Genomic DNA, 14,765 nt, shown 5'->3' with positions numbered 1-14,765 from the left:
GGTACTGTCATTGTCTTATTAGAACCAATGAATTCTGGATATTTGAGATTGTTTGATACAATTATTAATTATTTGAGTTGTTATATTCGATGGCAATATACAGTATAGTGGTTGTCTTTTGATTTCTGCTCATTTCTTTGACTATTCTTTGGATATATTGGTTGAAATAATTTAATTGAGAGCAAATAAAAATTATATGAGTTGTTTTATACATCTTGGATGCCTGTTGTCTGACGCAACTGTTATTTCTTCTTTCTTCTACTTCTTCCCCACTTTCCTGTATCTGACCCAAATTTCCCTTTCTTGCTGAAGCAGACTCTCTGCAAACTCATCCTTTCTTCCAACTGTCATCTCTGTCTGTGTCCTGCCCCTCCCACACTCGCACTCTTTAACGTTTGCCTGACTACCAACCTACTCCCTTTTCCCAGTCATTTTGGGTTCCTTAATAATTCAACTGGTTGTATTGATGGCATTGTAAAACCTTCTGTTCAGATTAGGGGAAATAGACTCAGGCTCTTACAAACTAAAACCAGTTTCACACTCTGTTGAGCTAATCTGAGCTGTACTGAACTGAGGTTGAAAAGGATTTGAGCTATGTTGAGCTGGGATTGCCAAAGGCAGCGGTGAATAGAAACCAATTAAAGAAGGCATTTAAAATGTAGGCAATAACACAAGGCATCTTAGTAAACCAAATCAGTGTCTGTATTTATTAAGCAATACACAGTGTGTGGTGTTAAATGAGGTAATAATCAAATCTAATGTGTCAAAAAAAACTACACAGGAATAGTTTGCATGCTATTACAATACTGTTTCAACAAAGTAGATGAAACAGTTATTTGATCTTTCAGAATTGTCGTGAATGATGTCTGAGAAGCTCAACATTTTGGGAAATATACTGATGCCAGTCTTTTGCTAAGCTCCCATTTCTTCCTCCATACTTAACTCACACACATTAGAGCTGTCTCAGTCTTCACATTTAACTGTCAGAAAGAAATTAAACAGTTGTATTTCTGAAAATGTTGCACTAATTACTTATATGTTGAGATTTTAATGGAAATTTCTAGATTTGTCGAGGAAAAAAGATGGCCTTAGTCTTCCAATTAAACTCCCAAAATCAAAATCTCAAATATGGCCTTTAGACTGGTTAATGCCTTCCACCATTTTACTTAAAATAAGTTAAGACAAATGTTAGAAGTCTGAAATACTGACCCTTCACAATACAGAGTGGAGTACCTCAAGGGTATGTACCCAGCCCGTTTATTTTCCTGTCACTTGACTTTTCAAATCACTGATGTAATTTTGTGTTATTATCTGATGATACACTGCTCTGTTGTTTCCTGTTAGACAGATTGACCAATATGGCCTTATATAGGCATACTGTTATTATTTGTTTGATGAGTAAACTTTTTCTGAACTTAAGTAATTGTTTAAGAGTTGCTATTGTTTTTCAGTTATTCTTTTTGTCTTGAGATTGCAACAGCTTGCACTGATACAAATGTTTAGAAAGACAAAGTTATTTTGACTGTCACAACGTTAGGACAGTGAACATTTGCATTTAGCTTTCTTTAATTTCTGAAAAAGTTTGGCAAACTGGTATTTCTGAATGCATGTTTAAACTGGAAACAGGTCCAAGGTCACTGGGAATTCACTTCAGTGTCTGGGCATGCAAAATAAACCAGTTAGTACACGTGCTTACGGCATTTAGTAGGTGATGATCTTCCCATGTGGTTCGTCATTACTGCCACACAAAGACTGGAGAAAATATGTAACAACACACTTTAGCTAACTATTAAATATATCTGAAGATGAACACCTTCACCAGGAACCACCAAATATCTCAGCAACTACTGAATGGATTACCATGAAATTTTGTACATGCATTCACGTTTCCCACAGGATGTATCTTCTGGACATCTACTGGATGGGTTGGCACAAAACTTTGTCCAGACGGTCATGGCCCCCAGAAGATGTATAATTATGTCTTTGGTGATTCTCTGATCTCTTAGGGCTGCATTTGTGACATTTGTGTCAAATTTCTTGGCTACTGCTGGATCAATTGCCATGAAATTTGGTGCACATATTCATTTCCCCCTTGAGGACCATTTCTAATCTCTTTGGTCATCCTCTGACTTTTCATCAGCGCCATCATCAGGTCAAAATTTTAATTTGTCTAATACTTTGGTTGAGGTGAGTCCCGAGGTTGGTACAGAGTTTTGACCTCTTGCTGCATTATTATCTTAAACATTTATATTGGTCATCTGCAACATTTTAAGCATTTTAAACATTTTTCAATGTGCACAGGAAGTGTTAATGCAAAAACATAGTCTGCAAAATCATAATTGCTTATTTGTTATTTGTTGAGCTAGGATGTTACAGGACGTTTGGCCAGGTAAAAACCTTTTTTTCTGAAATATTGCACAAATTTTGAGAGAGGTTATGGATTTAATTTATTGTAAAGTTTATACAATTGTGGCCCTGTGCCCCACAGGAGATAAAAGGGACAAACAAAGTAAGTGCCCTACACCATCCTGTATCACACTTGATTTAAATAAAAATTATGTCTTTCCAAATTATTATGAATAGATAAAATAGAAACATGATGGTCATGAATTTACTCTTGTTACCTGGTTCTATAGAACTCAGCAAGATAGTGGTTCCAAAAAAAATTCCAAAGACAAAAATGTATGTAGCAATAACAAATTTGTGGGTGGTTTCTTTCTGGAATGGTCACATATGTCTGAGTTATAGCATGTCAGGAAGTCAAAAAGGGTAATCACACCAGAGTTCAAAAGTTCATGGCTGCAGATCACACAGATGTGATGTATGTACTGCAGTGTACATTCCCACATACACTACAAAATTTACGTTGTGTTAGATCGGTTTCACTTCTGCTGAGTTTTTACAGACATTAGCAGTTTCACTTGGTATTCATGTAGTGCAAAGTGGTAAAGGTTGGATCAGCACGTCATCAGACAGAGAAAAAGGAAGACAGTCTGGTCTACAATATGCACAATACAGTGCACACTCAGGGTATTGTCCCGTGAGAAGTTCTGTACTTTGCGCAATGTTTTGCCAATAGGGGAAATACTGCCCAGAGAGTATGTTGGGACATAAAATGAAAATTTGCATTCAAGGGCAGGGGCTGGCAGATCTGGGGCCTTTATGACTTGGTTAACCATGGATCTGGAGTCAGTTTCACCTCACTGCTACATGTCCTAAAATTGCATTTGTTGTATCCAAGGTGGGCACTTCAGAGTGGCCTATGCTTACGCTACAAATTGATCAGACACTTTATTTTCAAGCTGGCCTATTTTGGTGCATTACAGTAAGAAATGTAGGCACTGTTAAGCTGTTTGGTTATCCCTGTGGTGTTTGCTGACCAGCTGAGATCAGCTGAGAACCTTACAACAGTTGACAGGCGCCATCTCTGTGATTTGGATCTTAATGCACTGCAGACAATCTGTCTCCCAGATTACACTTTTTATTTCTTTTGCTAATTACATTTTGTCAGGAAATGTAGTTGCAGCTTGAATTATGTTACTTGGTAAAAACTTTTCCATTGAGGGAAACATGGAACCTTGACACTGGCCATGTCTTGAGTCCTGCAACAGAGGTTTTAAGGTTTTAATCACCTGAACCGTTTGTTTTGGAGAGGAGGAGATCTCTGCAGATAATTTGGCTACCAATAAAAACCTCCTGAACAAATTTCAACCAGGAATTCACACTTGACATATGGGAGAAGTTTCAGTTGGTTCCAGTCTGCAATCCTCACAGCTAGATGCCACTAAATCTGCTCTGGTAGTTACCAGCTATGCTTTTTAATGTAAACAGGGTTTTAACCAATCAGGGGAAAACTGCATTTTCTTACTCTGTACCATGGGCATGGAACAATCTTCAAAAAGATCTAAAATTAGAAACACTTACATCCATTGATGAATTTAAGGGCATCATGAAGAATGTGGTAACCGAGACGTGCTTGTTTTTCTTAAGAGGCCACTATGTTTGAATAGTTGTTGTTTTACTGTGGATTTTTGTATTATATGTTGTATTTGTTGCACATTAATATGTTTTTAATGGCTGCTACCTCTGCCAGGTCTTCCTGGTTAAATAAAGGTAATTAAAGAAGAAGAAAGAAATTCTACACACTGCACCTTTAAAGTTGAAAAAAGAATGTGGTTTCAGATATGTGTTGGACAAAATGTCTTTTCTCCTTTGTCCCTTTTGACTTTTTCCAACATTAAACCAATAGCACCACCTGTCCCTAACCTTTACCAAGAGTTTGCAGCCGAGCTAGAATCTCAACCTCTGTCTCAGATTCTTTGATCTTTGTGCGTAGGCTATAAAAAAGACACAAAACATGCCGTAGCTATTAAACTTCTATGCAGTATTATGACAGAAAAGGCCGTCTGACACTAGTTTTTTTTTTTTTTTAAATAAACAGTAAACCTTCATTAGAAATTCCCTAATACACTGGAGACTGGATAGATGTTGCATGTAGGTTTTATAAGGGTTTCATAACTAAATCTCTCTTCATATAGCTTTACATCCAGTGAGTTAACAATAAATTAGTCATAAACCACACATGACTGAGTTCCAAGAGAACTTTCCTCATAGATACGGAGTGTATTCATCATGTATTTTCCAAGAGAAATGTATGCTGACCACATATCTCATCAGTAACGTTGTAGTAGATATCACTTTGTGTTATGCAGTACATAATTGCCCAGTGAGAACATGTTATATTTCTGTTTCTTTATAGTGCAGATAAGAAGTTGAAGAGACACAGTGGTAAAAAAAATCCCCTACAGAAACTCCCGAAGTGTAACCTCCCACCACCAGCAGCAAAGCAAAGAGGTGGACCCTGCTGGTATTTTATTACACAGACTGATCATCGACAACTACTTAATCAAGTTATCAAGCATTTCTCATGCTGTAAAAAGTGTTCTCACGCCAGTTCATTATAGCTTGCTAAAACAAACCACACACTTCCTGTGTCTGTTTTCCATGAAATATAAACAGACGTGCATATGAATGCCATGAATCTGTTGGACAAGACTTTTGTATTGGAAGCTTTCTGGTTTCCATTTGTAGTCCAGGTATTGTTGGGGAAGCTACTTTGAAAGCATAGCTTTGCAAGATACCAGTTACTTCACACAGGAAGAAGTTCAGCTACAGCAAAGCCACCCAAGGGAGAAAAAATGTTTGGTTAACTACCTAGAGGATGTAGTTTAAACTGTCATCTAACTAAACTACCATGAAAAGCGACAATGTACATGTGATGCTACACAAAATGCCACTCAATTTAATTTAATGCCCACTTGTTCACAGGTTATACATACACCAAAAAAATAAAATACTCCACTATTCATGGATAAGTGCAGGAATGTCAGCTTTGGTTTTGTATACAGTGTCCATCAGTCAGGAACTAGAGTTCAGACAGGGGTACCGCACTAAGCAGGATCAGTCAGATGGGTAACTTCTAAAACAGCATGCAACAACTTCTCTGAACATTTTTGATAAATAGTAATAATCATTACTTCTGTTTAACTGTGGCCAAAGGGTGTTCAATTACAGTACAGAAACTAGGGTGAAAATAAAAAAGTGTTCCTCTCTTGTTATGGCCCAAATGGCTTTTAGTGTCAGTAGCTAGCTAAGCTACACACAAAAAAGTAATTTAACTTCTTGAACCACTATGGAAATAACTGAAACTCACAGCAAGCTACTGCAAAATAATTAAACTAATAGTTTAATTACATGTAGTCCACTACTCCCCAACACTGCCGAGTAGTATTGACCAATCACGTTTGGAGGGGCTTTGGTTGCCTGCAGATAAACAGTTGTTGTGGAGAGCAAAAGAGGTGGAATGCGTCGGCCAAAATGCAATCTCAGAACCCATTAGCTATCGTCTGACAATGGCTTGGCTTTATATTAGCATTCTGTGCATTCATACACAGATATCCGTTTGTAGAGAATCATGACTCATATAACGTCTCAAGTTACTCATCGGACTGTAAGAGGAAGTCTTAGGAAGTCTGGATATCAGCTGACTACACCGGAGCCCTCGAAATACTGGCTGTTGCCTCGGGAGACATAATCATTAACTGACTGAAAGTGATGGGTTGTGAGATTACACATTAAAAACCTTTCACCAGTTCAATAGACATAAATCCCTTCCCCTCGCTAGAATGCTTTTATTTATTGCAAAACATTTGCAAGAAGTAATGACTTTCATTTAACAATGAAAACATTGGTTTGATGACTTCATTTAAGTTGCTGAAATAATGATAGTGAGAAATGTACCCTGTGACTCATACAGGATCAGGTAATGTCATGTTTTTAGCCTATTTCATTATGGCCTTTATTTAATCTGCAGTTTTAATCAAGCATTTTGATACCTTGTAAAGGTAAGTTAACATTATGTCTTAAAACACAGAAAATATTTCAGTTAGGCTTCATTAAATGCCACAGTGGGAAAACTGAGTCGACCATTTATGAAACTTACAACTGCAAACCTTAAAGTCTATAAGAGATAAAGTTAAAGCTGGAGATTCTGGTGAATGGAACAGTGTTGTAATAATGACTCAAAGTTATTTACCATGTTGAGTCAGTCATGTTGGCTATGTGCCCACTTACTCTAAATCCCATTCTGCAGATTTTTTAGTATGTCATCATTATAAGGCATGTTCAACACCAGCTTTCATACTTGTTTTTTTTTTTCTTTTTGTGTCATCTCATGTATTCTTTCACAGCAGTGTGCTGTCTGTCTACTCGGAAGAACAAGGCCCTGTGCGCTAGTCTTTCTCTCTCCACCACAAACCACAATGCATGTGGACAGCTAGACATCTAAAGTACAGCAACATCCTCATTTGTACCTGCTGTCTGTCTGTCTGTCTGTCTGTCTAGCAGCTCGCTGTAGCTGTCTGAACAATCGGAAATAATCCTCTGCCTTTTGAAAATGCTGGAGAGCTCTGTTCCCAAATGGTGAGTTCAGATTTTAATCCGGTTTATTTAAAATGTATTGACTTTACAGGATCATACAGTAAAGTCCAAGGCTCAGTGTGCTTCTTAAATATGAAGACTTTTATGGGAAATCCTGTCTGGCTATTATTAACATGGATCAGTGCGATTGATTACAGTGGAGACTGCACTCCTCTCAAACATCCGAGCTAATGTCTAATTAGCAAATGTACCGTGTGTGACTTTGTGGCTGTAATCTTTAATCGAGTATTAAACAAAAAACGTAAATGTCATTATAGTTGATAATAAATAATAATACCAACAAAATCTTTATTAATAGATAGATTCATTTGAACAGGTTTCCATACAGTGCCATCTCTGAATTTCTGAAGCGAAAACCAGAGGGGTTTTGTTTGTTTGTTTGTTTGTTTGTGTATTTGTTTGTTTTTTGTTTGTATTTTGGTGATATAACTTTACTATTCATTTACTACATATATTCACTACATTCACGGGTCCGTTTTTTCATGTAATCACTGTTTTAAAAAGTGACAAAATCGAAATGCACTTCCAGACAAAGATAATCGTTTTCTCCTCAGTTATACACAAATATATGTTTTATCAAATGCTTTATCATCACTGACTCAGATAAACACATGATCACAAAGTAATTTCCCTTACATATACTGCATGTTATAACAGCAACTTTTTCACAGTGACCTAATCGTAAACTTTTACTAGGCTAACCACGCAGCTCATCTCATGTGAACCCTCACACAACATGCAGTGATTGAAAAAACTGTCTTTACACGTCCTCGCTAAAACATGCATAGCTTTGAATATCACATGAGAAAGACCACAGCAAATGCATTAAGATATTTGAGCTAAATGTATATATTAATATCTATTATGTTTCTATTGACTGTTGGATTCCACATGCACATATTCCTGCATTATTCTGTGTGAGAGTCATTACAGTTTTAACAGATGTGGAACAGGAATTACTCAGCTGTTTGCACACTGCAGACTATGTAAAACCAACTCTCTTTGTGTTTGCTCCTCTGCTGAAAGACTCACCACAAACTCCTCAGAGCATAACCAACACACTAGCAACAGTCATGTGACAGGAACGTCAGGAGCATCTTGTTTTTGTGTCTTTTTTTTAAAAAAAAAATTCTTCTTCATTGTGAAACGTTTCTATTGTAAACAAGTGAACAGGTAATGCAGATTTTCCAGTCACTGCTCATGACTTATGGCATTAAGTAGGCCAGTAAAGACAGGGATGTGTGTCGAAATTTTAGAGACCCCCTCCAGTGAAAAGAGAGTTTTTAACCTTGTTAACAAGTCCATGTGGTGCTTTTTATGCTCCAAGATTATGAGCAAAATATGCAGTTGAGGTCTTGTCTGAGTATATTGGCCTCAGAGCTGCAGTCCACTAATGACAGTCTCAAAAAACATGGACTCTGACTCCAGAGTCTCAAACGTTACAAACCTAAGGAACCAATCCTGTCTACTTTTGTGGTGAAGCTTTCATATTATCAGCATAATGCTGCAGCAAAACAAGGGGTGTCAGAGGAGAAGGCAGGTGTAGATACATGTCGGTATTTTGCAAGTTTCACTTTCCCTTCAGCTTGTCAGAGCTGATGATCGGGAGCAAGCTTTATCTAACATTAGCAACACAGTGTTGGTAGGGATGCACTGATTGTGAAATTCTGGGCTGATACCGATGTTAAAAATAACGATTTGGCTGATAGCCGATACCAACACCAGTGTTTATTTTCTTATTTATTTATTTATTTTTTTGTCGTTTTTGTTAATAATCTGCCTTTTGTGCCAGAGAAACAAAGAAATCGTCATTATAAAGAAATTACTGAATTGTTTTAAAGTTATTAATCCCTTCATTACTACCTTTGAATAAACACAAACATAATCATGCAAATTAATGAAAAACATATTTTTAAATAACTGCCCCGGAAGCCTTTTTACTTTTATAATACATCATCATTCCCTCTTTAATATCTTTTTCATATTGCTGTGAACACATCTACACATTTCTCCTTCAAACAACTACATTCAAGTGTCTTGCCAAAAACTACTATATAAAAGGTCACATTTGAACACCTCATTCACACATTATAATTTAATTTACCTTCACCCAATACTCATTTTTACTGAACAGAGCTTGAACGTATCATAATGTAAGGCAAGGCAACCTCAGTCAAATGTTGGTTCTGCTGACAGCTAATTTAACCAGCTCTCATCCTGTGGATGTCAATGTGAGTTTGTTGTTCACAGTGTAGCTTTATCAGGGATACAATACAGTGCGTCCACTTAGGTGTCAATAGTGATTTTACTGCCTCCTCAAAACACATTTTCTAATGTCCCCTGGGCAACAGGACGACATTAGTTTACAGCCATGCTTTTTAAGCCTGTGCAAAATTAATGTGACACAATGCAACGATATGGACCACTGCAACAGTGATTGTCATCTTATTTGCCAGTTAGCTGATGGCAGTCAACGAATTTTGGCCGAAACCGATATGTGGCTGATTAATTAGTGCACCTCTAATTACTAGCTGTTTAATAACAGTCCAGCCAAAGGCTCATATTATCTAATACCATTTAGAAGCACATGTTTGTGCGTTTGATGAGGAGAGTCGAAAGTGCACAGATTCGCCTGAGTCATGGGAGAGCAGCTGGGCAGCGGGACTAAATGCATATTCATAAATCTGCACATACTAAATCTACTACATACTAGTATCTACATACTAAAACCCTGGATATGATATTTTGATGAACAGAGATAAGTTTCTACAGAAGTGCCAGGGGAGGAACTTTAAAACACAGGTTTGTGTCTTTTTACTAAAAAAGTGTTTTGAGTATGATCTCCATCTGGAGCTAAATGCCCAGATGTCCAGTTGTCAATAATTTGGTTTTGGAGCTTCTCGATTCTGTTCACTGATTGCTGTGTATGTCTATTGTCTTTAGTCTACAGAGATGCTTGTGGGGCATGTGGAGTATCACAGGCTATACATCAATAATTACAATGTGTTGACATACATCACTCTCTTCTCTACAAATGCTGAAGTTCTGGCAATTAGCCCAGCGCAGCTCGTGTTTGTGGGTTGTTTCTGATGGATGCAGATCTTAATGGAGACTCCTTCCTTTGCTCTGAACAGTTAGACATGAATTACAGCTAATGAGGAACGCCCACACTACTGGTCAAGGAAGAGGCAAAGTGCTTCCTGGTTCCAATCCAATAGTGGATAATAAAGTGCTTCTGATGTGCAGTGAAGAGGCATTAAAGATATCTTTTTTTTCTTTTCTTTTTTTTTTCTTGTTTTGGCAGTGAAAAGACTCCACGGACAAGAGCTAGACGATGGCTATGTGTTATGATACTGTTCCTATTTGGAATTTTCTACATTTTAGAGCCCAGGATGTCATGGTCCTCGGACTTTTGGACGCCACGCTCATGGTCAAGCCAATCTCACAACAATACAACATCTTCAGACAACAGTGTAAGTATATTTAGTGTCATCTTGAAACAAAAGCAGCTGGCTAAATGACTAAAGCAAAAGTCCTACACATAATGTTTTTCCCTGTTTATCTGATATGAAATGTCATCTTGACAAGTGATCAGCAGTAACACGTTTTCTTAATGCTGCCATTACAATAAATATGTGTTCAAGTCAAGCAGTACTTCCTTTTCACATCAGAATGTTTTAGATTAAGCTGACATACTATTTCAACTATTTAGATTCAGCCAGTGAAATGAGATTTGTAATTAGCTAATTATGTGTAAATTCTAACACGTTGCTTTTTAGTGTAGTAACCTGCCAATACAGAAGATTTTCTCCTGTGTTAAGTGCAAAGTTGATGGAAAAGACACAGGTGGACATAATTCTGCTCCAGAACGTGTGAATTAGACACTGTTCTGGAATAAACATAGACTGTGTGATTTACTACCTGAACTAGCTTCATTTACTCCTCTGCTTGCACAGATCTCACCAGATGACCCTTCACTATCTTCACCACCTTCACCATACTTTGTGGCATACCCTCATCGGTACCGTTTCATATTGGACGAACCCCATCGATGTTGGCTGGAAAACCCATTTTTGGTTCTTATGATCCCAGTTGCGCCCCACAATCGAGAGGCCCGTGATGCAATCCGCAACACGTGGGGCAAAGAAACAGCCGTGCTGGGCCGAGTGGTCAGCCACTACTTCCTCCTGGGACTGTCCAAAGAGGATGATGGCACTGAAACCCTCAAGGAGCAAGTGAGTTGAGTCATTTCAAGTTAATGAATTGTCATTCTCTATCCCTTTCAACCCTTTAACATTTCATCAATCAAAAAAAGAACATAAACAAGAGATAGGAAAAATATTCCAGGAGTTCATTGAGGGTAAATCCAAGCGCATTTCAGATCTTGGTGTTTACATAATGAATAAGCCAACATGAATGAGCTTCAGCAGATGCTTCAGAGAATGTAAAACTCACAACGTAATCAGAGCAGAGAAAAGAAAGAAGGGTAGAAATACCAGGTTATCGCTGCAGCCAAACAAAATGTACTTCAGAGAGCTATTGGGCTGTGGGTAAGATTAAGAGCTGGTTAAACTGGTTTCTGTTTGTGTTGTGGCATGAGGACAGTAATGAAGAATTATCATCTTTGCCCATAACATCGCTGCCCTCATACTTCCATGCATCCTTTATGTTTGCATAGACACAGCCAATAGATGCCACTAGAGGGCAGAGTTAAAAGTTTTAATGCAACAACAAACGAGGCCTTTAAACTGAGGCAGCATTCTAGATGTCAGTGATCTGTGCTGCCATTATCCAGCCTACATCCAGACATGTGGATGGAGAATTATTTTTACTGTACTACCGGTACGTTCCGTTCTGCCATTATTCAAATTTCTGCTTCCACGATCTCTGGTGATGCTGCTCCATTTTGTCTGTATCTTAAAGCTTACAGAAAACGTGCACAAATATGATTACCTCAGCTGCAACCAAGCAACAGTAAACATCATAGATCTTGAGGCTAATGTTCGCGACAGTGGCAGATTTTCTGATAGGTGACATAAGCGGCCACAGAGGGCCAACCCATCCCCAGCTGGCACTGAGTATTAGTATGATGTCAGATGTTAAATTTTGGTTAGAATGAAAATCTGATTGAAAATATTATAAATGTCTAACAATGCTAAAATTCCACGTTATGTGGACGTTAACATTATGATGTTACAGTGTAGAGTACATTGGATTTTGGTTACAACACAACAACACAACTTAAAACCAACAAAATATCAATGTCATCTGTCTGTAGTATTCTACATGAAATTGATGTTAGTATTAGACGTCCTGAGGTCACAACCGAGATTCAGCCAAATGGCCAGCTGGGCCTCCATCCCCACCCCCACCAGCATAGAAAAAAAGAAGAAGAAGAAAGTAATCTGTTAAGTTAACAGAAATAATTTGAATGTGAGGGAAAAACGATGCAACAATCTGATGCTAACAATCCGTCTGCAGTCCTGGCAACGAAGCCCAAGGCACCAAATCTGCTAGGTCCGGCAGTGGTTAGCAAGCCAATTACAGCTATTGACAGATATTTAAACTGAAAGTTAAAACTGACTTCCCAGAATTATAGACAACCCATGGTGACTGCACCTCCCCAGTCATAATCTCATCCAGACTCATTTAGCCTTCAGCTTGCATTTGAATGTTTGAGATTAGAAAAAGGAACATCTGTGAAGTTTATTCAGATTCAGATTCAGATTCAGAATACTTTATTAATCCCCGGGGGGAAATTGTTTTTGTTCCAATGCTCCGTGCAAAGTAGAAATAGAAATACAGCATGAATGGAAACAAGAGATAAAGATGAAGATATAAATAAAATACTAAAATAGACAATGAAATAAGTAAAATAAATATTAAAGTAGACATTAAAATAAAATAAAATAAAATAAAATATTAAAGTAGACATTAGAATAAAATAGAATAAAATAGAATATTAAAGTAGACATTAACATAAATAAAATATTACAGTAGACAATAAAGTAAAATAAATAATAAAAACAGTAAGTTTATATCAGTTATATCTCAGGTGAGTGATGCAACCCGCTTTCAAAGTTGGTTAGGATTTTAAAACTCCTGCAGTCTAAGCTTGGCTTTTGTGACAGACTCACAGAGAATTATCACCCAACTTTGCTGTTTACTTAAGCTACATGATCCTTGTTTTTTAGTGTCTTTAAGATTTGGTTTTGGTTTTACAGCCAGTGACTTTGGTTGAGTCTTGGCACTTTGATCAACCCTGTTTTTAGCTGCAGGAGGCAGCTGTTCTTAGCGAAAAAAAACTGATAGACCCACTGTACCTGCCCATTAGCCACAGACAGACAAAGTCAGCATCTAGATGGTGAACATTAACGAGCCAGATATTTCCATCTGGAGTTGGTGGAGAGCAGACCTGAAGACCAGAGCTAAAAGGAGAAGGAATACTGACCTTACATTCGCCACGTCACCAGAAACTCAATTTCAAATGAATGCAAATGTTGCTCTGTATCTGCAGGATGTTGAAACAAGCAAGTGGTTGCTCTCTTGGATTCGCTTCCTGAGTGGCCAAGCAATCAGTTCACTATTGCTTTAAACTCAGTCTCCTATCTCCCTCTCTGTAGGTGTTACAGGAAAGCCAGACACACCACGACATTCTCCAGAGTGACTTCTTGGACAGCTACAAAAACCTCACCATTAAAACTATGCTCATGTTGGAATGGCTCAGCTCCCATTGCCCCAACACCGCCTACGCCATGAAGGTCGACTCGGACATGTTCCTCAATGTCCACAACCTCGTCAACATGCTTTTGAAAGCTCCCCAACATCTCTACATGACAGGACTGGTGGTGAGGGGTGCTGCTGTTCTTAGAGACCATACTTCAAAGTGGTTTCTCCCGGTTTCTGCCTTCCCTGAGCGCATCTACCCACCGTATGCCCTGGGACTGGGCTATGTGTTCTCAATGGATTTACCCAAGAAGATGCTGGAGGCGTCTGCACATGTTAAAGCTGTTTATATTGAAGACGTGTACATGGGGCTGTGTATGAGGCATTTGGGAATCGCACTGACAGATCCTCCTCGTGGTGCTTTGTTTAGGGCATCAATACCTCACTGGATGAACAGTTGTTACTGGACCTCTGTTATTACAACAATACTCCAGAACTCTAGGCAGCTTTCAGATGTTTGGAGAGTGTATCAGTCTATGAACACTTCTGTCTGTGCCCAGTGACTATTTTGAAGTTACACCCTATAACTTTATAGCCCCCTTGCACAGTACAGCGGTTATAGCACCGCTCTGTTTACATCATAGTTACTGCCTTCCCGACTTTTGATACCAAATCAAAGAGAGGCCGTGAGACAGATGTGCATTTTGAAGCTGAGTAGAAAGCATTCATATCTTATCTTGCACAAGTGATTGGAAAGATTATATAGGACATTATTTTTTTATTCTATTTCCAAAGCATCTTTAATGGCATGATGGAAAACAATCATTTGTCCAGACAGATATGATTAGCATATAGTGTGCATGACTAGCTTTCACCGCACAAACTTCACTCACAGGGGTAAGAGGCTGAGCTTACACTGCAGCTGCATAGCAGAGTGGATTGAAAAGCACACAACCGCACGCTTAAGATGGTTCATACAGGCTGCTGCAGAACAGCAGTTGCTGTTACTATAAATGTGGGGTAGTCTGAATAACCATGACATAAGTGAAATGTACTGTTAGTAATAGCAGAATATTCACCAGCAAACACATTTTTGTTGT

General features: G+C 38.2%; 1 protein-coding gene across 1 annotated transcript; it reads left to right on the top strand.

The window, feature by feature from the left end:
* Window positions 1-6,885: 6,885 nt before the first annotated feature.
* Window positions 6,886-14,374, top strand: LOC126389144 (beta-1,3-galactosyltransferase 2-like). Its single transcript, XM_050042652.1, has 4 exons — window positions 6,886-6,981; window positions 10,304-10,472; window positions 10,956-11,234; window positions 13,623-14,374. Exons 1-4 carry the CDS (start codon window positions 6,956-6,958, stop codon window positions 14,226-14,228), a joined length of 1,080 nt encoding a protein of 359 aa, XP_049898609.1. The 5' UTR covers window positions 6,886-6,955; the 3' UTR covers window positions 14,229-14,374.
* The last annotated feature ends 391 nt before the right edge of the window (window positions 14,375-14,765 follow it).

This window comes from Epinephelus moara, chromosome 4 (genome assembly GCF_006386435.1).
Source record: "Epinephelus moara isolate mb chromosome 4, YSFRI_EMoa_1.0, whole genome shotgun sequence".
NCBI classification, from domain to species: domain Eukaryota; kingdom Metazoa; phylum Chordata; class Actinopteri; order Perciformes; family Serranidae; genus Epinephelus; species Epinephelus moara.
The sequence above is the reverse complement of the archived record's forward strand: the minus strand, read 5'-3'. Positions and strand labels throughout refer to the sequence as shown.